Raw genomic sequence first — 23,625 nt, forward strand, 5'->3', positions numbered from 1 at the left:
GCAAATGAGTAACAACCAGCCACCTAAGCATGTGAGAGAAAAAATGCTCAGTGTCTCTCTCCAGTAGAAGTTGGTCCAAGAAAAGATACTACCTCCCCCACCTTGTCTCTCTGATATCCTGGGACTGACACATCATAACACTGCATACAACATAGGGAAGAGAAATGTAAGAGCCTACTATAAAGCCCCTTGAAGTCAATGGAAGGAATCCCACGGAAATCAGTGGAAAACATCCCTTTGACTTCACTGGGCTTTGCATAGCCCCTAAGAGCCAGATTGTTCAAGGGATTTAGATACCTAGAGATGCAGATAGGGACTTACTGGGATTTTTCAGATGTTCCTACACAGGTTTGGAGACAAACTCTGATTTCAATGGGAGTGAGGTACCTAACCTCTTAGGTGCTTGTGAAAACCCTACCACCTGCCTCTTTAGGTGCCTAAATACCATTGAAAATCTGGCCCCTAATCAACAAAATATACTGGCCCACCATAATAGTGAATGAAGCAAATATTATGAATAGTCTAGGTTGTAGAAAATGGTATTGTATTATTTCAAAGATTCGTATTTGATCAAATAGCTTAAAGATTGTTGGCCTGATTTTGAAAGGTACTGAGCTCTGGCAGTCCCTCTATTAATCTACTGGATCATTATCAGTCTAATAGAGCAGCTAGGGAACTGAACAGAAACGGTCCACACATATTTGCCAGCCAGAGTTCCCAGTTCACAAAGAGACAGGCAATTCTCAGCTGAATGTCCACCAGTTTAAACAGCGCTATGAGGATATAAAAATCAAACATGGCATTTTAAAAATCACACACCTGAACAACGTACACCTCTTCTCGTCCGCTGTACCAGATCTCAAATTTTCGATGATCCCCCTTCACGTTTTCAGTGATTCCAACTGCATTCATCTGTTTTAAAAGAATCACATGTCCTTTTAGTCTAATCTGAAAACCAAATGTCTTTCAGACCTTTACCATGAATTCACACATTGTGTTCATCTTAAACAGTCCCCTAGTTCCTCCACCCAGCCCCGCCCCAAATTAACAAAGTTCACCAAAAATGTTTATTTTCAGTAGTGACTGAAAGTGGATATCACACTGGGCATTTTTGCTTTGACTGTTTGTAACATCTATAGAAGGTTTCTTGGAGCTACCAGTGCCCCTCTGGGGACTTTCCATAACATTCATGGATCAGTGGGAGTGATTTAGAAGAGGGATCATAGGCCTGAGTCTCAGGCCTTTGCCACAATTTGTGCATCAACTTCTTACTGAGGAGAAGATTTAAAAAATAACCCCAACCCTCTTCTCATTTCAGACACAGCATCCAAGTTTCAGCGCAGTTCTGCTTTTCACCCAGGTCTACCATTAAAGGTCCACATTTCTGCATTTCTGAGGAGGGGGGGAGATGTACACCTTGAGCTACCTTGGGCAGCAGGTTCCAAAATCTCCAGCTGAGAGAGCTCAGCTTTACCCCAAGTAAACAAACAAGGGCCTGTACTTTGGAACGATCAATCCAGCTTCTCTATACTTGCACAATTCATTAGCAAAAGGATTGCGTGGTACACAAAAATGGCAAAAATCTCTCTCATGATCATCACTGGTCTTCTGGGATCTCTTCTCAGTGCCGAATGTACAGGTTGGTTCATTTTAAACCTAGCAAGTCCTCTGCTTTTTAGTTGCTCTCATAGATCGGATAACATTTCTGTCCTCTGATAAGGAATAAATCATTTACCAGCAACAAAATTCACATAGTAAGACTGCTGAATTTTATCGGTTCTCCGTTTAAAAATATGTTTTCTCTTGAGAATAAAAAAATAGGGGTTTTATGGTGATTAAATAAAAAGCAGTACAGCAATTAATTTTAAGAATGGGACTTTTCTGCTACTTATTTTATGACTATTAATTTCAAGGAATTGCTCTAGATTCAGCCATTTTAATACAAATAAAACAATCGGAGGAAACAATATTTACAAATTAGGGTCTGTGCCTTTTATGGTGTATTTGAATCCCAGAACAAACTGTCCAGTAGAGCAATAAATACATGACAGGGTCCTTGGATTTGCTACTGTGACGATTGTTTAAATGCCAAATTCGGGCTGAATTCAAATGCAATATTTTAAACTAAGATCATGAGCATGCAAGAGAACAGTTTGGCCAAAGAGCAGACATTTCTAATAGAAGTGAGGCTGATGCACCAACTATCACACCATTTGTTGCCTATCTTTCCTCATGATCCTGCATTAAGGAAATCAAAGGCAGTTTTACCATTTACCTCAATGGAAGCAGGACCCAGTCCTACATAGGGAGGTTACCCCCCCCCCTGGTGGGGTTCTGAGATTGTATCCATGTTTGTGCTGTGTTGTGGGGGTGGTGGAAGGGACTATATATCGGTGCAGAGCACTATATTGTTATTTCACTTCAAACCAGACAGCCTGTCCTAGCTGGGAAGATAAAATATTCTTTCCAGTGTGTTTACTCACTGATTAGAGCTGAGAGCCTAAAGCACAGTATTGTGATACTCCTTGAAAGCAAACCATGGCAAAATATTCTTCCCATGCCCCGTGAGACGTGCCTACTACAGAATTCTGTGCTAGACCTGGATACTGGAAACCTCATAGACCCAGGCACAGAGAAAGTGTATTTAAACAGTCATGCCCCTCTGCCATGTACATTGGCCAAACTGGACAGTCTCTACGCAAAAGAATAAATGGACACAAATCGGACATCAGGCACCATAACATTCAAAAACCAGTAAGAGAACACTTCAATCTCTCTGGTCACTCAATAACAGACCTAAAAGTGGCAATACTTCAACAAAAAAACCTTCAAAAACAGACTCCAACGTGAAACAGCAGAACTGGAATTAATTTGCAAACAGCGCCATCTAGTGATCATGAGAGGCTTTGATGTCTTTCACTGTAAGCCTGTTAGTCATAAGAAAGGGCCTTGAAAATTTGGCTGACCAAGTAGATGACCAAGAACTTTCTCTGTTTTAATAAGCAGATCTGCTCACACTCAAGACAGTGCTTGCGGTGTGAGGTGAAACAAAGCACCAACTGGTGCCTAGAACACTGGAGAAATTAGTCAGGAACATTGAAACCATGATAAAATAGTGCCCACACAAGGCGGCTATTAATAAAGTCTTCAATGGGGAATTTATCTGCCTTGTGGTAGCCCTACAGGATGAGTTATTGGGATTGGTTCAGCAAAGAGTAAGTAGAGCAATAACTTTAAGAGGTGTTAGTTCTGGAAAAAATGTAAACAATGTTTTAAAAGTGAAAACAAATAGTAACCCTCTCCTTTTGATTTTCTTCTAGGACAAAATTCACCCCTCTGCAGAGGGCCTCTTGTGCGGTACCTACCTCTCACTTAAGCCTTTAGCCTCTCTGCACTGGGATGAAATTCACCTCAACAAGCATTTGCAGGCTTGGTCTACACAAAGGTTTTGTACCGGCCTAAATATTTTGGTTATGGGTGTGGGTTTTTTACTGATATAGTCATACCATTACAGCTGGACACAGTTATATTATACAGGTACCCTCCGTATACAGGAAAGGGAATACGCTATATTAGAATTTTACTATGCGTGTGCAATATGGCCATAACCATGGTGTCTAGGTGGTGAAAACCCAGGAACGGAAAGCCTGGTGTTTGAGAACACAGCACTTAAACATGACAGTTAAAACGTTGAGGGGACTGTACCATCCTGTAACTATGGTCTATGGTTATTTTTTTATTACAGTTTTTATCAAAAATGAACAAGCAAGCTCGATTTTGCGCAGGCTGAAGAGGTATAATTCAAATCGACTGGAAGAGTTTGTTCCAGGGAACCTCGAGAGAGAATGTAAGGAAGAAAAATGCAGTTTTGAAGAAGCGCTAGAAGTCTTTGAAGACACGGAAAAAACAGTGAGTGTTGTTATGGCAGAATGACCCCGGCCCCACCATTATGAACCTACTGGGGGAGAGATAGGAGGGAGATAATCATGGAAAAACCCTCTTTTCCCAAAGGGTGCAATTCAGCCTGTGCAATGGACCAGCAGAGCACCTATGTTCATGTGAGTCTCGCATAAGCACTTATGCGTGTGCTGACCCACTTCATGAAAGGGATTTTAACCCTAAAAACTTTCTATTTGGATCCTTTACCTAAAGTTTTGGGGGCTTTACTTCTTGCTAGTTCTGTAATTTAATTTTCAAATTAAATATCAAGAGAAATTATTCATTTTATTGTTTGTTTGTTTTGTAGATGGAGTTTTGGAAAGGGTATATTGGTAAGAGATTTGCTTCCTCCACATTTCACATACATAAAAACCATAAGGTCATCCTGTATTCACCTTTCAGTACATGCCTATAAGTAACGGGAGGTACAGGTATTCATTGAAAGAGTATTTCTCATTTAATGGAATATGTTCTACAGTAGTGCTGGTCAAAGTTATGCATGATGAATAATATATCCCCCCAATTTAGTTCTTTCCCCTGTTCTGTTTGCAGATAATTCACAGTGTTGGTTTTTACGAGTCTATTCATTATTTGCATTTGTTCAAACAGCTTGTGTGAACAAGTTTCACTGTATGAGTTCACCTCAACCACTTGCAGTTTGTGATGTGTGATTGGTCGTGTAAACCATGTAGAATGGTTCAGCTCCTATGGAAAAATGAAACGTTAAGGTTTGAGACAAATGGCCAGTAGCAAATGCCCTGTTCACATGCAAATATGGCTCTTCCTATGAATGGCCCCTGTGTAAACACGTGTGTGAGCACATCAGGTTTGCTTGGAAATAGTGTATTAAAGAGAGCTATAAATGTGGCCAAAGCAGATAGCTGTTTGGAATTCAAACCAATGCTCAGAAACACTTGTTCTGCATCTCTTGTCCAGCTCTGCTTCACACTTACAATCTGTCTCTTCACTCCTTGGTCCCTAACCTCAACTACCCCCCACACAAAAAATATATTCAATGAACACTAAACATATGAAACTAAGGATGTTTCAGCTTCGTAGATTGGCTGAGCACACAGAATATCGCCACCCTTAAATAACTCACATGAGTCAGTCCAAACTATACAATAAAAATGGCCTGCAAGCTGGACATTCTGTACTTTGTTATATTTTGCCCCCTGTTTGCATTGGAACGGGGGGGAAGGAGCGAGAGGAGGAAGAAGCATTAACAGCTGAATTTGCTGGTGTAACATGAATGCATCAGGGCACTCTGCATTTCTCCTTCTCCTTCGGCTTTGCTCTGTCTTTTAAGAATTTATTTCCTTAAGATTCAGCATCACAAATCCAATTGCCAAGTCCCCGGGTTTTATTGCAAATTTTCTGATAATTGGTGTTTTTCTTAGAGCTGGATTCACAGGAATACATGAGGATCTCGGCTTTCATTTCTTTTAAGAAGTCTGTTTCTAGCCCTCACAGAAAAGGAGAAAAGCTTGAGCCCTAAAGTTCAGGGTCTTACGGTAAAGGCTCAAAACCAGGTGGCCATGCCACAGTCTTCTTCAAGGAAAGATGAGAACTTAAAAAAAAACCCTAATTTGGAGACAGCTGGCTCTGCGTGTTCTCAAGGAAATCCACCTCCTAGTTCCAGCTTTCTAAGCTAGATGAGACATAGGACCAGACTCTGATCTCACACTAGTGAGAATTGGGCAGAGCACAACTGAAGTCAGGGGAATTAACACACCAAAGACTGTAGTGAGGTCAGGTTTGATGCCATAATCAGGTCTTTGTGCATAATGCAGCTGCAGAGGTCACCATGGGATTGCTGCTCTGTCAATTTGTTATGCAATCATTTTCCAGAATCTAACTTTTCCCTTAAAAAGAAGTTTTCAGGTCCAAGCTTAACTTAACATTCTTTATCCTGAGCCTGGTAGGGTGGGGGAACACTCACTGTGGAGTAGCAAATGTTGAATACCCTTGTCTGCTAATTAGCTGATCTTGTTTTCATTTCCAAGATGGAGACCAGTGCACTCCAAATCCGTGTAAAAATGGAGCCCGTTGTGCAGATGAGGTCGGTTCCTACGTGTGTTGGTGCCCGGCAGGGTATGAAGGAAGGAACTGTGAGCTAGGTATGTACCAAGAGGGCAGATTCTCTGCTGTGCTGCACCATACGTAGTCCCTTAGACCTGGGCAAAGTGGATGGGAATAATTTCCATTCTCATTGGGTGGTTTTATAACCACTTTGCACTGCTGTAAGTGACCACGCAACACTCAGGTGTAACCCCTTGGTGAGTGTGTTACAGGTCTCTCCTACGGGACCCAATCCACAGAGGAGATGCTACCACCCTCCCAACCCCGCTAGTAAGGATTGGTTATTTAGCTCATGCTAAAGCAACTTCTACTTCTCGCTTTGGTGTTCCCTGGTTCAAACCCTAGTGTTAGCCAAGGTGGCAGCCATCACATATTATAAATGAGAATCAGATTCACAGCCTGCTCAGTAATGTCATGTCTGCCAATGGAAATATTTAATCAGGAACCTCCTTTCTCTCCCTATTAGAAGCCCTTCCAGTATGGATTATAGTAGTCAGGGCTATTTAACTCCATGGGTGAAATCCTGAGCCTAACAAAGAGAATACAAGATTTTTTCATTGACTTTAATGAGGCCAGGATTTCACCCCCTGGTTCCATTCAACTTCCTGGGGAGATAGAGAGGAATGGAGCCTGATCCAAAATCCACAGAAATCAAACTGGAGTTTTCCCATTGACTTCAGTGGGAGCAGGAACCGAGCTACGGTGCTGGGGGGTTGAGTATTGCCCAACAGTTTCATGCACAGCACACAGGGGGCCCTGTTTGACAATGAGCAATGATCAACTACACACACACACCCTATGAGTCCAAAGACAAACAAAATGTCAATACTCTCCTGAAGGGCTCAGGAGATTATGAAAATAGAATCACTAATGGTTTTAGGAGCTAGGATCTCTCTGTCTCTTGTTCCTGCCCATCCTCTGATCCAGTATAGCCAGTGTAATGAACGAGCACTGAGAAGAGATTCTCTTTCTACTTGTGTTTTCACTCTGGCAGGGAAGAGGTGCGGGTCTGGAAGAGTGTTTTAAATTTGCAGCAAATATAAAATGGTCTCAAGCCACTGCAGTCTTCTTGTGGATGGCAGACTGGGACTAAAATAGCAATAGAAATGAAGTGACTTTATAAAAATAGTAAACGATCACGTAAGCATGACGACAGGAATGGATGTGTCCTTGAGGAGTGGGAGGGAAGTTAATCTACTGTGAAGTTATTTGAGAACTCACTGAGAATTACAAGCAAGTCTATTGACTAGTCACTTTCGACACCGGGAAGATGAGATTCCCGAAAGACAGAGAAAAGCGAAGGGGAGCGTGCATCAAAAATGTTCACAAGAAAATGTGAGTGTAACGTGAATGCCCCTGGGTTGGTCGTCAGCAGTGGGGATCGAACTTGGGACCTCTGGATCTTAATGCATGAGCCTCTACTGCCTGAGCTAAAAGACTCCACTCTCTTAGCTACCTCTGTAGCAGGCTCATCCATCTCCACTTGGCCAAGCCTCCACTAGAGGGGAAACAGAACTTCACATCAAGTTGTCATGTCCTACATACTCCCCCTGGCTGGGGAAGTGTATCCCGAGCTCCAGAGGCTTCCCAGTTCAATTTCCTATCCAGGCCACCATCTGTAACACTGACACCCCTAGTGTGGTGTCAGTGGCTGAAGCTGGGGGCTGAGTCTTTTTGCTTAGACAGTAGAGACACGTGCAACAAGATCCACTGCCAAGGACCCACCCAGAGGCATCAGCATTACACATTATAGGCTCCAAGCTCAGTTTCATCAAAAGCTGGGCTCGATCAGGGAGGATTTATGGTTTGTGTCATGGAAAATCTGTGGTTTTACTTCATTTATGATGCAAAACCTGGCAGTTTAAACTGACTTTTGCTTAGAGTTTCTGGGTTCACACCAATCTGAAATCAGAGGTCTATCCCAAGGTTTACACTGCACCCTTCGACCTGGCATCTGGTCACCTGAATCCAAACTGAAGACAGAGGGGGAGGAGGAGCGTGGTGGGGAATCCACGGGATATTGTACAAATATTTGTACAAACCCTTCCAAGTGGATCTGCCAAGTCCCAGAGAGCTCCGAAACGCCGAGTGGCCTCAATCTCTCGGACGTCGTTGGTGTCAGAACTGGTGCTGTTGTAGCCCACAAGGAGGCTGCCCTAGCGGACTCTGCTCCCTCTCCGTACTGCAGAGCAGGTCTCTGAAACCAGTCTCCTTGATAGCTTGCCAGGAGGCTAGGCGGTGCAGGGCAGGCCTCAGGTTCAGTGGATCAGCAATGAGACTGGAGTCCACCAGCCAAAACACTCTCCAGCAGAGAGAGAAATGAGGGGACCCACAGATGCTACCACTTCCCCATGACTTTCCACAGTACATTTTCCCACCAGTTTCATCCCGTTCTAGCTCAGACATTTGCCATTTTGGGGAGATTGGCTTTAACTCGGGGTAGTCAATAGGTGGACCGCCGGCCAAATCCGGACTGCCAGATGCTATTGAACTGACCCCGAAATCTTTTTATTTACGTATTAATTATTATTATTTGTATTATTTTCTCTGGGGTCTGGACCTTGAATATACCTTTAACCTCTTGGTCTCACATAAGCTGTACATGTATTCCTTGGAGAAGTGCATGGGTTAGATACGCTGGTTGAGATTTTCAAGGCAGACAAAGGGATTTAGCCATGCTTTCAGATTAAATGGGTTTCTTAACTCCGGTTCCCTTAACACACACCAGGCAAAATTTCTGACTGTAGTGTATCCTGATCAGTGCTTACATTGGAAGAAGGGAAGATGCAAATTTGCTTCTGCCATGCAACAGTTTGGGTTGTTTATATGCTGGAGTCTAAAGGCCTGATCTTGAGAAGGGTTAACCACCCATTACTTCCAGACTGGGTCCTAAGTAAACAGCTCAGCGACATGCTCCTTAATTTATGTCATTTTCAGCTTTGCATTTATTGCACTTTTAAAGTGTCTAATGGGTTTGGTTTAATTTCTTTCAGATTCAACCTGTGCTACTAAGAATGGAGGATGCAAGCATTTTTGCACCAATGACCCACCCCGCAAAGTTGTTTGCTCCTGTGCAGTTGGCTATAAACTGAATGGAGGTGGAAAATCCTGTGACCCTGCAGGTCAAGTTCTAAAATGATTTCAAAATTTGGGCTGAGATTTTAAAAGCTTCCTGGAGTATTTAGGCACACAATGGCATTGAAATGAATGGGTCAAGTGCATCTAGATCCCCTTGGTGGCTTTGGAACTCGCAGCCTGGTTGTTTCATAAAGCATGTTGTGAAATGTGTAGTAGAGCAGGTTAGCAATAGTCGTGGACATTTTGTGGCAGGTAAGGGCCACGCGTGGAGTTGGTGGCATAAACCCCTTCCCCAAACAAGACATAGAAAAAATAGGGCCACACTAAGGCCACCACTCTACTGAGCAGGAATGGGATGCTTAAGAGTAGGCATTGGGACCACTGCTTGTTTCAGGTGGCCATCTATAGGTCATGTCTACTTTTCCTCTGTCAATGCGCCAGTATGACCCTCTTACAACATTCTCTGCCGAGACCCCTAACTTTCTAGAGGGAGAAGCCATGTGTCCAGCTGCTCGCATGCCTACAGGTATGCATGTCATATGAGTTCTTGCAAGCAAGAGCTAGGACATTGTTGATCCCACGTTCTTCATATTTGGGATGCGATGGGCTTTTTGATTACAGTAGATAGGATGGAGAAAGTCTACATCTAGTCAGAATGGGCTACATCCCATACATGTACAGAACAGGGCTAGATCCCATCTTTGAACATCATGGGGAGTTGACCTACAAGTTCTTTGAGAAATCTTCACTGGAGACATGCCAAGTTCGTGCTGCTTTTGGGTACTATTTCTATTCCACCACTGGACAGTCAGAAAAAGACATGCAGTTGATGCTGAAATCTGCAACCTAAATCTACTATTAAGGAGGTAAAAAAAATCTTTAAAAGGAAATACATGGATTTTCACGGTTGCAACTTTAGAAGGAAGCTTTACTTTGAAAAACATCATGAAACAACTTTATCTTGTTACGTCTCCCAGATTTGACCATATTACTAGGCTGTGCATATAAAATAAGTGAGAAGTAAGTGGCCATTGAAAAGAACAGTTAACTCCATTTGCAATGGGGTCGTAGTCATGTTGGGCACAGGATATTAGAGAGACAGGCTGGGTGAGGTCATATCTTTTATTGGATCAAGTTCTGTTGGTGAAAGAGACAAGCTTTCGAGCTACACAGACCTGAAGAAGAGCTCTATGTGGCTCGAAAGCTTGTCTCTTTCACCAACAGAACTTGGTGTAGTAAAAGATATGACCTCATATAAAGTAAGTGAGATGTGGCCATTGAAAATAACAGTTAACTATCTGCATTTAAAGTGCCAACTTGTTTTTCAAAACTCTAAAATGCGTTTACTAATCTATCAACAGCTTTTTAATAGTCTTCTCACCTTCATCGGTTGTAAAATATTTACACATGCAAGTATAATTTCCATGCTCTTCTAGCTCAGACACATACTGTATTTATACTGCACTGTAGTTAGTTGCTATAGAAATGTCAGTTATAATAAGCAAGCGCAGTGGGAGAAATCTCTCTCTCTATATGTGCAACAGGAGAGTGGATGTTCTTGGTTTCTAATTCTGATGTTCCAAGCCACCCAGTAGGCTTTCCCAAACTCCTCAATACCTTTTTAAGTGTTTGATTTATTGCAACCTGCCTACCATGAATCTCTCAGGCACATGTAGAGCCGTCATTTTGGTAAGCAAGCTGAACACCACAGAAGAAAATAAGCTTCCTTCTTCTGCATCGCTATCAGTGATAGAGGTTTTGCCGAGCAAAATCAGCCGTTTGTCTGTGGCCCTATTGTTTTCAAGCTGATTTGCACAGGTATAACTGATAGGAACTTTGCTAAAAGAATTCTGACTCTGATGCAAAAGATGGAATAGAACCTGTAACTGGGAATTATGTGGGTTGTTTGGTAGAGTGGAAGACAGGAACAGTGAAGAGCAAACAGGAGCAAGAAATAGTAAGCAATTACTTTTGTCACGAAAGTAACCAGGTTTGACTGATACAAACAAGGAGCAGATCTGTTGGGTAAGAAATGTCGCATTTGCATTACTACTTTACTGAGTAGAACCAGATGTCAAGCAAGAGTCCAACATCAGCTGGTTTGAAGGGATCTGGCACTATAGGGCACAATTAATTTCCCTTCCCCTCGTCTACTAAGGCTCTCAAACTTATTCAGAATGTGGAGACCATCTCCAGAGAGAGACTGTTCCCTGGGCATTGCCCCTCCTATTCGAGATCCCCCACCATCTCTTTGGCAGCAACAATTGGTGGGAGTCAGGACTCCTGGCAGTTAGCTAGTAATCCAGGTAAAGAGTATAAGCTGCCATTGCTACAGGAACAACAGGGTTGGAAGGGGGAGCAGGCAGAACCAGCTAGACACAGAGGATGCAGAGTGGCGATCTCCAGGAAGCCTGGTTGCATGTGGCCACCACCATGGGTCGACGGCATAAGTGAAATGCTTGTAGGCTTCCCGTTCACAGCGTGGTCCACAGTCTCTGACTGTGAGGCAGGGCTCATTGGAAAGCTTCATAGCAGGCAGGGTTGTCAGGTGTCTGCTTTTCGACCGGAACGCCCGGTTGAAAAGGGGCCCTAGTGGCTCCGGTCAGCACCGCTGACCAGGCCGTTAAAAGTCCGGTCGGCAGCGCAGCAGGGCTAAGGCAGGCTCCCTGCCTGACATGGCTCCACACGGCTCCTGGAAGCAGCGGCATGTCCCCCCTCTGGCTCCTACATGTAGGAGTAACCAAGGGGCTCTGCACAGTGCCCCCCACCCTAAGCCCCAACTCTGCAGCTCCCATTGGCCGGGAACCATGGCCAATTTTTATTTTAATAATTGTAATAAATGTAATTTTAATAAAACTGCTGGTTAGGTGACAAGGACTTTACAACAGAGTTATGCCATGTGAGGCCCCAATTCAGTCAGATTCTTCAGCACATGCTAACTTTAACCATGCAAGTAGACCCCTTGGGTCAATGGAACTATTCTGATGCTTAAAGTTAGGCATATGCCAGTACCATGCTGAATAAAGGCCTGAGTTAATCACATCCCCATGTGCACATACACACAGGGTTTTTTTTTTTTTCCGTTTTAAAGTCCTCAAAATTGATTTCTAAAACCTGGTAAAGCTTTGTGCTTGCACTACCAAGGAGCTCCTATTTCTGACCTTCGGATGGAGTTTATTGTTGTGTTTATTTGACTATGAGAGCTACTTACATCACCATAAATTAATTCAAATAAATATGAACCACTTAAATCAGCCCACTCCCCTGGAGCTCCTTCATCATCCTGCCGATGAGATGCGTGAAACATTTAGCTCCAGTTTTGCCGCTTCGTTTGTAATAACACTTAATATGCTGCATGGCCAGCTGAAGTGCAACCTTATGAATCTGCATTCTTCTCACAGTGCCGTTTCCATGTGGGAGGATTACAGCTCCTGAAGCCAAAAGCAAGAACACCCGAGCCATAAACACCTTTGACAAGTGGTACTACAATTCTACCGATGATCACGACGAAGCAACAGACAATACCACACAAATCAAACCCATCATTAAGCAAGTTACACGAGTCGTTGGTGGAGTGGAAAGCGGGAAAGGTGAAGTTCCTTGGCAGGTACTGGATGTTTGATTCCTGTTTGTTATCCTGCTAAACTTGATTGCTCTCATGTCATTTTGTACACAGCAGAATTTCTTCTCTATGCTCTTTGAAGCCAGTGTCACACACTTCAAATCTCAGAGTCTTTTGGCCCATGTACATTATCTATGCTGTAGCAACATACTTTGCCCAGTTCAGGGCCACACTGGGAACTTGCTAGGAGACAGAGTGACTGCATCTTTGTCCAAATGGGACAATCCAACCAGTTTTGGCTGCTGGCAGAATAATACATGAGCGCGCCAAGCACTTCACTACAAGCAGCTAAAGGGGAAGACTTCTCCGATCAAGCAAAACTTATGGGGACATGTTGACATTTTGGGGCACAACTTCACAGTGAAGAAGAGACAGAGCCATGTTTTAATATTTCAGACTAAACTGTGGGCCGCTTTTCATGATATTGTCACTGAATGAATCAGAATTTACAATGTAAGGTTCTGATCCTGCAGTTTGAGCCACATGGGCAGACCCCTGCACCCAGGCGGAAACCCACTGACTTGAGGGGGCTCCAGAAGGGTCTGCCAACACTTGCAAGATTGGGTCTTAGATTTGGGTCAGAGACTTCATTTTGCCTGGCGAGTGCTATGCACACATATGGCATCATATAAATATGTTCTTTGCTCACCCTCTCTTACCATGGAACACCCATATGAGAACACAGATTGGGCCAGATCCTCAGCGGGTGTAAGTCAGTGCACTTCCACTGGCTTCATTGAAGCTATGATAATTTACATCAACAGACAAACTGGTCCTATATATATTTGAAGGAGGCTCATCTACTCCATCTGCTTATTCCTCACCAGAAGTCACAAACAGATATTGTGACTGTGACGGGTTGGATAACAGAAACCCCCTGGGGACTGCCAACTGATGTGCCAAGACTACGTCTGCCCCTGCTTTCCCTGCCAGCTTGGGACTCCAGCACCCTGTCTTGTTGAGCCAGACACGCCCGTCTGCTCCAACCCAGACCCAGGGTCTGAACCACATGCCCCAAAGCTGCAGACTTAACTGAAAGCCACTTAAGAAGTGTTCCTGTCTTTAACACTCAGATGCCCAACTCCCAATGGGGTCCAAACCCCAAATAAATCCGTTTTACCCTGTATAAAGCTTATGCAGGGTAAACTCATAAATTGTTCGCCCTCTATAACATTGAGAGAGAGATCTGCACAGCTGTTTGCCCCCCCCCCCAGGTATTAATACACACTCTGGGTTAATTAATAAGTAAAAAGTGATTTTATTAAATACAGAAAGTAGGATTTAAGTGGTTCCAAGTAAACTGAATACAGATAAAATCTCACCCTCAGAGATGTTTCAGTAAGTTTCTTTCACAGACTGGATGCCTTCCTAGTCTGGGCACAATCCTTTCCCCTGGTACAGCCCTTGTTCCAGCTCAGGTGATAGCTAGGGGATTTCTCATGATGGCCGCCCAATTTGTTCTGTTCCACCCACTTATATATCTTTTGCATAAGGCGGGAATCCTTTGTCCCTCTGGGTTCCCCACCCTCCTTCTCAATGGAAAAACACCAGGTTAAAGATGGATTCCAGTTCAGGTGACATGATCACATGTCACTTTTTAGACCCCAAGCCTTCATTCCTCCCAGCCTGACTCACAGGAAGGCCTGCCTGCCAACAGAGCCATCCACAGTCAATTGTCCTGGTTGATGGGAGCCATCAAGATTCCAAACCACCATTAATGGCCCACACTTTGCATAATTACAATAGGCCCTCAGAGTTATATTTCATAGTTCTAGTTTCAGATACACGTGTGATACATTTATACAAATAGGATGACCACACTCAGTAGATTATAAGCTTTGTAATGATACCTTACAAGAGACCTTTTGCATGAAGCATATTTCATAGATTCATAGATTCTAGGACTGGAAGGGACCTCGAGAGGTCATCGAGTCCAGTCCCCTGCCCTCATGGCAGGACCAAATACTGTCTAGACCATCCCTGATAGACATTTATCTAACCTACTCTTAAATATCTCCAGAGATGGAGATTCCACAACCTCCCTAGGCAATTTATTCCAGTGTTTAACCACCCTGACAGTTAGGAACTTTTTCCTAATGCCCAACCTAGACCTCCCTTGCTGTAGTTTAAGCCCATTGCTTCTTGTTCTATCCTTAGAGGCTAAGGTGAACAAGTTTTCTCCCTCCTCCTTATGACACCCTTTTAGATACCTGAAAACTGCTATCATGTCCCCTCTCAGTCTTCTCTTTTCCAAACTAAACAAACCCAATTCTTTCAGTCTTCCTTCATAGGTCATGTTCTGTAGACCTTTAATCATTCTTGTTGCTCTTCTCTGGACCCTTTCCAATTTCTCCACATCTTTCTTGAAATGCGGTACCCAAAACTGGACACAATACTCCAGCTGAGGCCTAACCAGAGCAGAGTAGAGCGGAAGAATGACTTCTCGTGTCTTGCTCACAACACACCTGTTAATACATCCCAGAATCATGTTTGCTTTTTTTGCAACAGCATCACACTGTTGACTCATATTTAGCTTGTGGTCCACAATAACCCCTAGATCCCTTTCTGCCGTACTCCTTCCTAGACAGTCTCTTCCCATTCTGTATGTGTGAATTTTTTCTTCCTAAGTAGAGCACTTTGCATTTGTCTTTGTTAAGCTTCATCCTGTTTAACTCAGACCATTTCTCCAATTTGTCCAGATCATTTTGAATTATGACCCTGTCCTCCAAAGCAGTTGCAATCCCTCCCAGTTTGGTATCATCCGCAAACTTAATAAGCGTACTTTCTATGCCAATATCTAAGTCGTTAATGAAGATATTGAACAGAGCCGGTCCCAAAACAGACCCCTGCGGAACCCCAAGTTCCATGATATTCACACTCATCAGCATACTTTCATAAAATCATATAGACTGCAACATCACAGTGACATCACAACCATCTCATCCAAACCAACAGGGATGTAATAAAGCAGAAATATTGACACGTCTGGACCAGGGAAATGCAAATAAAACTCCACCCACCAACTGCTGTGTAAACAGTTGTAAAAACAAGGAGCAACAGAAGAGAGGTGCAGAAGAAACTGTTACTAAATGGAACCTTTTTCAAAGACTTCCACAGTTATCCTGGCTTTGATGAGGTTGATGCATCCAGCGATGGCTGAGAGAGCTAAACAGTGAAATAATAAAATCAGTATGAGGTACAATCTTTTGATTTCTTGAGCCCCAGCACAGCTGGTAATGGGGATTGCAAGACCAATGACTAGATGCTGCACAAAACGGGATATAAAATCTTCACTCAGACAGATCAAGTGGAGGTATTTTAATCCTGTCTCAAACAGAGGAAGAAAGACATTCTTAAGAAGGTGTTTCTAGGAAGCCAGGTAGCGAAAAAGAGAGCTCAGTAAGAGGCAGAGACAGCTTTGCTGAAGAACCCGAGAAGTGAAGGGGGTTTAAGTTAGAAGGTTAGCAGCAGGCAGAAGTGACCCTTTGCCTTACCTCTCAAGGATGACAGCAAAACAATTGTGTTTATGTGAGCATAGATGGTCACAAACAAGCTGACACTAGGTTCTTCGTTGGAATCCAAAATTGACAGATGTCAGGGCCATTTAGGTGCAATCAAGGGGAAAAAACAGACCCCCTCCTCCCCCCGCCACCCCCCCCCAACTTTCTCTGGTCAATATTCTCTTCTCTCCAACACCCTCACACGTTTCTGTGCGGAGTTCTTGTTGAGGGATGGTTTCTAAAGAGTGAGCGAATCACTCCGTGCAGGAAGATAGCCGGAGAGCACAAGAAAGGCGGCGCTCCTGGCAGCTGAAGGAGAAGCCTCTCTAGTGGCTGCAATGGATCACTTCGGGCAGAAAACCCCACACCTGGGCTGGTCTACTTGAGACAGACAAGGACACAGGGAAAAGGTAGCCCAGAACGACTAACAACATGCACCACTACACCAGCTCTGGGCAAGAATTTATGGTGCTGTAACTTCCGTCATGGACTGGCACAAACAGCCTGATTAATGTTAGAGAAGGCCTCTAACGTCACTTGAAATCTAAGACATTGCTAAGGGACATGGGGCCAAGACACAGAATTCAGACCTTCATCTAAACTGTCTCAGATCTTGGGGACAGCTGGATCTGGAGATTAGTTTGGGTCACATCTCAAATCAGTAGCAAATACTTTTTTAAAATTATGTTCATACTTTTGCAGCCTGATATTTAAGTAGCTGGTTTAGTGTTGTAATTTTCAATCTATAGCTGCCCTCCAGTGGCCAGGTACCTTCAAGTCTACAATTAACTTACTTAGAGATATCTCTTGCCAAACTAAAACATGTTTGGAATTAACAGGGACATTTATCTTTCATCTGTACAAATAGATACTGTGCTTTATTAACAGAGACCTGCGAGATACAAAGTATTGTTCTTTAATTGTAGAGCAGATCCTGTTCGGTGCAAACCTCTTGTAGTTTGTAGGCTTCTTTCTCTTAGTCATAAGTATTGATCTCTCATGCTTAAAATTCTGCTTCTCGGGGCTAAAGAGGCAGCAGGTACACCTACAGAAGGAAGCTGATCTCTAGTAGCGATCGTGTGGTATTTCAGGAACAACATGGTTGGGAAATCCCTCTTCTAAATTAATTGTGCCTAATAAGTTTGCATATTTAATTTGAAATGAAATTTTGGAATGTAAAACATGTAGGCCTGTGTCCCCTGGCTACCACTGGCGCAGCACCTAGCTGCCTTAAGATAGCAGAGGAGCTATCCTGGTCCATTGCCACTGTTCTCACTGGTGGCCAATATAACCTGTTCAGGAGTCTGTCTGGAATGACTGTGAGGGGAGTTGAACTTCACGTTGTGTTAGATTGGTTTCCCCTTGTCATGACCTAGCCAGAGGAGGGATGGGAGATGGTATTTAGCCATTGGTAAGGTTGTCCTGTGAAATGTGGTCAAACCAGCAGGACAGGACAGGAATACCTCAAGAGGGGAGGAAGGATGCTCAGGAACTCCTCAGAAATTGTCTTTGAGCATGAGGGAAAGTGGGTGGTTGCTTTCACAGTGTCAATTTTGCAGTGGCTGTTCCTCACCCTTTGTCCGCTCCCTTAATATACCTATGATGTTTGATTTCTCTTCATTACTGGTTTGTGTGGGACGCAAGGCTTGGATTTCTTTCTCCGTAGGTTCATTTGCAGAATAGTAATGGAGTAGGATTCTGCGGAGGGTCTATTGTCAATGAAAAATGGATCGTAACAGCAGCGCACTGCATTGAGCCTGGCGCACAGATTACTGTCGTGGCAGGTAAGCAAAAGGAAGTCTGAATGCATTAGTGGATATTCAGTTAGGCATGCTAAATAAAATTGGCGCTATCCAGTTTATGAACATGTTTATCATGGCAAAGCTTCCCCTAGACCTGTGACTGGCATCCATATTCCAGCAGGGTTTGTTTGTTAGGTTGATAGGACAACATGTTTTTTGGCAGGTAAGGAACAAGAGTTGTGTTACAGTCTCATAGCCACATTATCCCACTCCAGCTGTACGTACAAACTGTATTAGAACATGGATGCCTCTGTCCAGGCCAGACAACTGTGCCACGGTACAGCTAGAGTTGTAATGTAACAGGCTTCAAGGTGTCCACTGACTATAGAAAACAAAGATGTAGGGCCAGGTCCTTAGCTAGTATAAATTGGCTTAGCTCCATTAAAGTCAATTGACTTCAATGGAGCTATAGCAGTTTGCGCCAACTGAAAATCTGGCCCATAGTAAATTAGAAGAGTAAGCTCAGGTGGCTTTAGTGTTGTCTCCAGGATCATGGCTCCCAACAACCAGGGCCTAAAAGGGAGGAGTTTTTGGGTCTCACTTTAGTGAAACAAAAATCCATAAAACCACCACTCAGAATATGACAAGTCTCCCCTCAGAAGCCTTAGCTGACACAAAACATGAAATACCTGACAAATAGAGCCCTGCGTGGATACAAAATCTGTATGCACGTCCCATCCACACAAATGCTCCGTGGATATCCGCGTTTGTGGCTATAAAGCGGATGAGACTAATATAGGACTATCGGTGGCAGTGTGCCGCACAGCTCCAAATGCATTGACCAACTAGTGTCTTGCCGGCGGCTAAAAACTGCATTTCTGCTTCCATGGTTGTCAGGCCTTAAACTTTCATAAAAATAACTGTTCATTGGCCAAACGTCACCCAGATCTGAAAGTTAATTGAGGGCTCAATGATCCAAATGATCCGGCAGCAGAAGCAGAAATGGATCCTGTAAAGACTGAAATTCTGTAGAAAGTAGAAATTATGGACTGAAGTAGAGAACTGAACTTGTATGTGAGGAACTGTGAGGTGTAGACAGGCCAAAACTGACACATCCACAAAATGACTTCATTGCATCTTTACCAATGCTATTTCCCCCCTCAACCCGCTGTCCCCGTCCCTGCCAGCTACTCAGCTTTTATTGATTGCCTATGGGAAACCTGAAGAGAATTCAACGCAGGGCCCCATAACTAAGGCAAGGGATTTGGCAAGGGTAAAAAGGTGATGGTTCACAAGGGTGGCACAAGTCAGTTTCCTCAAGTTGTTTATGACGTGTCTATTTCATATTATAACTGCTGAGCACATGGGACACAAATCTAGTTAGTAGCAGCCGCCAATAACAACAGATTCAATTGAAACGTGCAACACACCCAGACTAAAAGTTAGGTGATCTGGGTATATTTATAATTGTCACTGAATTTGGACCAACTCAGACATTAAGAGTGGGATTGTCAAAAAGGCTTAAGACAAAAAGCCCCTGGGACTGATTTCAGCAGAGCTCCATGCCAGTACAGGCTGCACCTGCACAGGATCAGGGTCTGCAGAAGGTTGAGTGCCACATTTTCGACCATTTACTTTCAACCAGTTTTGCCTCCCTGAAAGTTCACAAGGGTGATAGAGCGTATCTGTTAAACTGCGAATACACAACTTCTGCTCTTCATACAGCGGAAACAGTCATGTTAGAAGGGCCCATTTTTTGCTTGGAAATGGGTCTGGAGTGGATTTTATTGACAGGTACCAAGTAAAAAGGGAAAAAAATCTGGGATTGCAGGTTTTCACAGTGACTTTGGAGTATATGCCAAACATCAAGCACTGTGCACTTTCCCCTCCATCCATGCCAAACACCTAGTTTTTATTATAGCACAATAGCGCCCCCCATGAAATATTTAGCAAACAAAAATAAAGGCGTTAAAATTACCCCCCCCCCCAAATTCCACATAAGACATATGTTCAGGAACAATTATGCAGCAATATCAATAAGAAAAACTAATAGGAAAAAAAAACCCCAAAGTCTCCCCCATATGTGTCTTATTTTTACAGCTTAGTAATGTCATCTGAAAAGAAATCCCCTCTCCCTCATTTATATCTCATATCCTAATGCACTGAAAACACACGCACACCCACACCCAATGAGGGTGGCTCAGAAACACTGTAGTGAGCAAAGTTGCCAGTCAGACAATACCATTAACAAGAACACAGAGAGCTAACTGATGGTCTGACTTCAGGCTCTCTCGTGGCACGTTCAGCAGGAAGCCAATAAACTGTTAAAAGCAGAAGCACTGCGAATACAACAGACAGAACAGCTCAGATTCTAGAGACTGCAGTAAAGCTCGTAGGAAGATTGAGGCAGAGGCTAAACGTTCCCGACCCACTTTGGGCCACAGAAAAGAGAAGTGGGTTGCTTGTGACAAGCTATTGAGCAGGTCTCAGGATTCCCCTCCATCCCACCCTAGTTACCTGCAGATTTAGGATGTTGGTCACAGTAGGGGGGGAAGTGATTTTGCTTCTGGTTTCCTTGCAGAGCTAGTTCGCAAGCTGCCTGGGCAGGTCGACTTTCCTTTGGGAAGGAAAGGACTTCTCTGATAAATCTTAACGTTGTGCAGCCTCGAAACACCTGAAGGCTTGACAAATTCCCCCTTTTTTGTCTAGAAAAAGCTTTTAAGGAAGGGATAAGCCTGCCAAAAAATCAGCTGCAATAGCCCTAAACAGCAAACCGCCTGCAGTTGATTTTTATCCTCAGCAGAGGAAAGTGTAGGAAGCTGGGGGAGGGGGATCTGCAGGCGCTGGGAAAGATGGGCTTTGGAACAGAGACTTTGTATCTACTTGCTTTGTAGGGCCTAATATTCCAGTTGCTGGCAACGACTACCTGCATCTAACTCTATGGGGGGCGCGGTCCTTCTGGCAAAGATACAGAATGGCTGCTGGTTGCTGTGGGTCTGGAGTATTGTTTGCTAATAAATATATTCTTGGTTCAGGAGACTTTGTAAAATCCAAGGACAACGCTCCCCCTTACAACTCTGCAAAGAATCGCCAAACTTCTGTTATCCCAACCGCTACAAAACTTTGATCACCACCCCCTATTTCCCAACCGAACATTTTGGCTACGAGGCCAGACTTAGCCCCAACTTTTTTTTTTTTAAACACAGTACTATTGGATCTTTAGCTGGGCGGTCACCGTCTCTGGTCTGATACATCATTCAACGTGGTCAGCTAAACTTGATGTATGTGTAACCCACTGGTGCGTGTGTGTTGCAGGTTCCACAAAGGATAGGAGTTGTTAGAGCCCTCAGCTATAGAGCATTATCTCAGACCATAGCAGCTCATTGCAGTCCCTGGTCTGTCACCTCAAGAGGGTGGTCATTGCATCAGGCACCTCTAGAGCTAAAAGTATGAGCTGCTGCAGCTTGAAGAAAAGAGCCAAGGCTCTGGATTTGGGGACTGTACCAATTCATCGCCTCCCTGGATCGGCACAGAAGGGAGCCTATAGCACACACTCATCAATGGGTTACATTTGCACCATAAGGGACATAACTCATAACCTGCTCCTGCAGCACGGGACTCTCTCACATAGCATAAGGAAACTACTTACGAGCTATCACTGGTATTTGGTTTCCTACTCCTTGTAGGGCAGACACTAGGGGATCTGATCCTGCTTCCAGTGAAGTCACTTTCAAAAGGGGGCAGGATCAGACCCTAGATGAGGAGATCATCACACACTTTGGCCTCAGTTCTGCAGTTGGCAAGTTTTTGCCAACCTCTCCCTTTGCAGGAACAGGGCCTTAGTCAGATCTGTTAATAGACTGCAGTGACACAAACACATAGCAACAAATAGATTATACAGTAACAGGCACAGTGAACCTTGTCTCATCCAACAGACGGCACACCTAATATCTCCTCGTACTGCGGTGCACTATCACCACTGGGTCTGAGCCAATTCCCAGGGTGGGATTTGAACTTATGACATTTTGGTTCCCAGCTGAGCCTCAGTGACAGTAAAAGTATCAGTTGTATGTGTAGTTACTAACCCTGATAGTGTATTTAGTCACCCACAGGTTGCTTGTAATTGTAAAAAGCACCACGTTTATTTCACCAGGGGAACACAACACGGAAGTCAATGACGGTACCGAGCAATATCGCCAAGTTGTGAACATCTTTCCTCATCCCACCTATAATGCCAGCCAAAACAAGTACCATAATGACATAGCACTGCTAGAGCTTGGGACCCCGCTGGAGTTCAACAGCTACGTCACCCCCATTTGCATTGCCAGCAAGGAATTCACCAACAGCCTCCTCAAACATGGAACTGGCACCGTGAGTGGCTGGGGGAGCCAGCTGTTCCGGGGAAGGGTGGCCACAGTCCTACAGGTTCTGAAAGTCCCATTCATTGACCGTGCAACGTGCATGAGAAGCAGCACGTTTTCTATCTTACAGAATATGTTCTGTGCTGGTTACCATTCAGAGGCTAAAGATACGTGTGAAGGGGACAGCGGGGGCCCTCATACCACAGAAATAGAAGGTACCTGGTTTCTAACTGGAATAACCAGCTGGGGGGAAGAGTGTGCAAAGGACGGCAAATATGGTATCTACACCAAAGTATCAGAGTACGTCAGATGGATAAAAGATAGAACAAGAGGTTAATCAACATAGAGCTAAACCTTTCTATTGCTTTTCTGTGGATTGCCTGATTAGGAGATGTTGGCAAGTGTAAAAAAACCGTAATTTGTTTGTCTTAAAATGTTGCATTTTAATAAACAATTTTAATAGAATCATTTTTCTCTTTGAAGATAAATATTTACACAGGGAGTTGAGAGTACATGTGGTTAAAAAGGGGAAAAAAATGCATTCATTGTAAATGGCCAAATTCTACCCTCATTCATGAGCATGCCACTACCTTCGAAGTCACTGAGTGTCACGTGTTTGTAGCAGAGGAGATTTATTAACGTGTAACACTGGTTCTCATGATGTAAAATAACCTGAAAGCACAGACCTATTAAACTCACGTGAAAGTAGCTGCAGGATTTGTGATACTGATTTCTGCCGAGACTTGATTCAAGGTTATGAAAAGATAATTGTTTGGCATCTATCTCCATAACTTAACATTCATTGTATTATTCAGAGTTAATTAAAACTAGCGACCAGATCCTCTGCTAGTGTAAACTGATGTCACTCCATTAACTTCAATGGACCCATGCACATTTATTTATACCATGGGAAGAACTGGCCTGATATTTTTAAAGCTCATACCCATAAATGATAGAACAAGGAGGATTTAAGTGTTTGAGAATAGATGTCATTCCAATGGGAAAGCAAGTAATCTGGACTTTGTATTCAATGGGATTTTAACCCTAAAAACATTTTAATTCACTAAGGCCCAGGTTCTCAGAGGTATTTAGGCACCTAACGCCTATTGAAAACAATGGGAGTTAGGTGCCTCTGAGGATTTGGGCTTTACTGCCTGATCTACTGCCCACTAGTAGGAGTCCTCTAGTTATTCCAGGGGGCAGTGGATTAGGTCTATATGGTCTGTTGCTGTTCCTATTAAAATGAATGATAGCTTTGCCACTCGAATAAATCAGGCTCTTGCACAATACACTCAATCTAT

At 43.6% G+C, this 23,625-nt stretch overlaps 1 protein-coding gene across 1 annotated transcript; it reads left to right on the plus strand.

The window, feature by feature from the left end:
• The first annotated feature begins 1,572 nt into the window (after positions 1 to 1,572).
• On the plus strand, positions 1,573 to 22,661 carry LOC135883630 (coagulation factor IX-like). Its single transcript, XM_065410851.1, has 8 exons — positions 1,573 to 1,639; positions 3,746 to 3,909; positions 4,247 to 4,271; positions 5,946 to 6,059; positions 9,015 to 9,143; positions 12,501 to 12,706; positions 17,888 to 18,005; positions 22,117 to 22,661. The coding sequence occupies exons 1-8, from the start codon at positions 1,573 to 1,575 to the stop codon at positions 22,659 to 22,661; spliced, it is 1,368 nt and encodes a 455-aa protein (XP_065266923.1).
• The last annotated feature ends 964 nt before the right edge of the window (positions 22,662 to 23,625 follow it).

The sequence above is a fragment of the Emys orbicularis genome, chromosome 9 (assembly GCF_028017835.1).
Source record: "Emys orbicularis isolate rEmyOrb1 chromosome 9, rEmyOrb1.hap1, whole genome shotgun sequence".
Lineage (NCBI taxonomy): Eukaryota > Metazoa > Chordata > Testudines > Emydidae > Emys > Emys orbicularis.

What these genes read in the sequence shown, in the direction of transcription:
- LOC135883630 (XM_065410851.1), top strand. Translation starts at nt 1,573, where the DNA reads ATGGCAAAAATCTCTCTCATGATCATCACTGGTCTTCTGGGATCTCTT. An exon ending in TCTCAGTGCCGAATGTACAG is followed by an intron (nt 1,640 to 3,745) that starts GTTGGTTCATTT and finishes TTTTTATTACAG; the next exon opens with TTTTTATCAAAAATGAACAA. An exon ending in GTTTTGGAAAGGGTATATTG is followed by an intron (nt 4,272 to 5,945) that starts GTAAGAGATTTG and finishes TTCATTTCCAAG; the next exon opens with ATGGAGACCAGTGCACTCCA.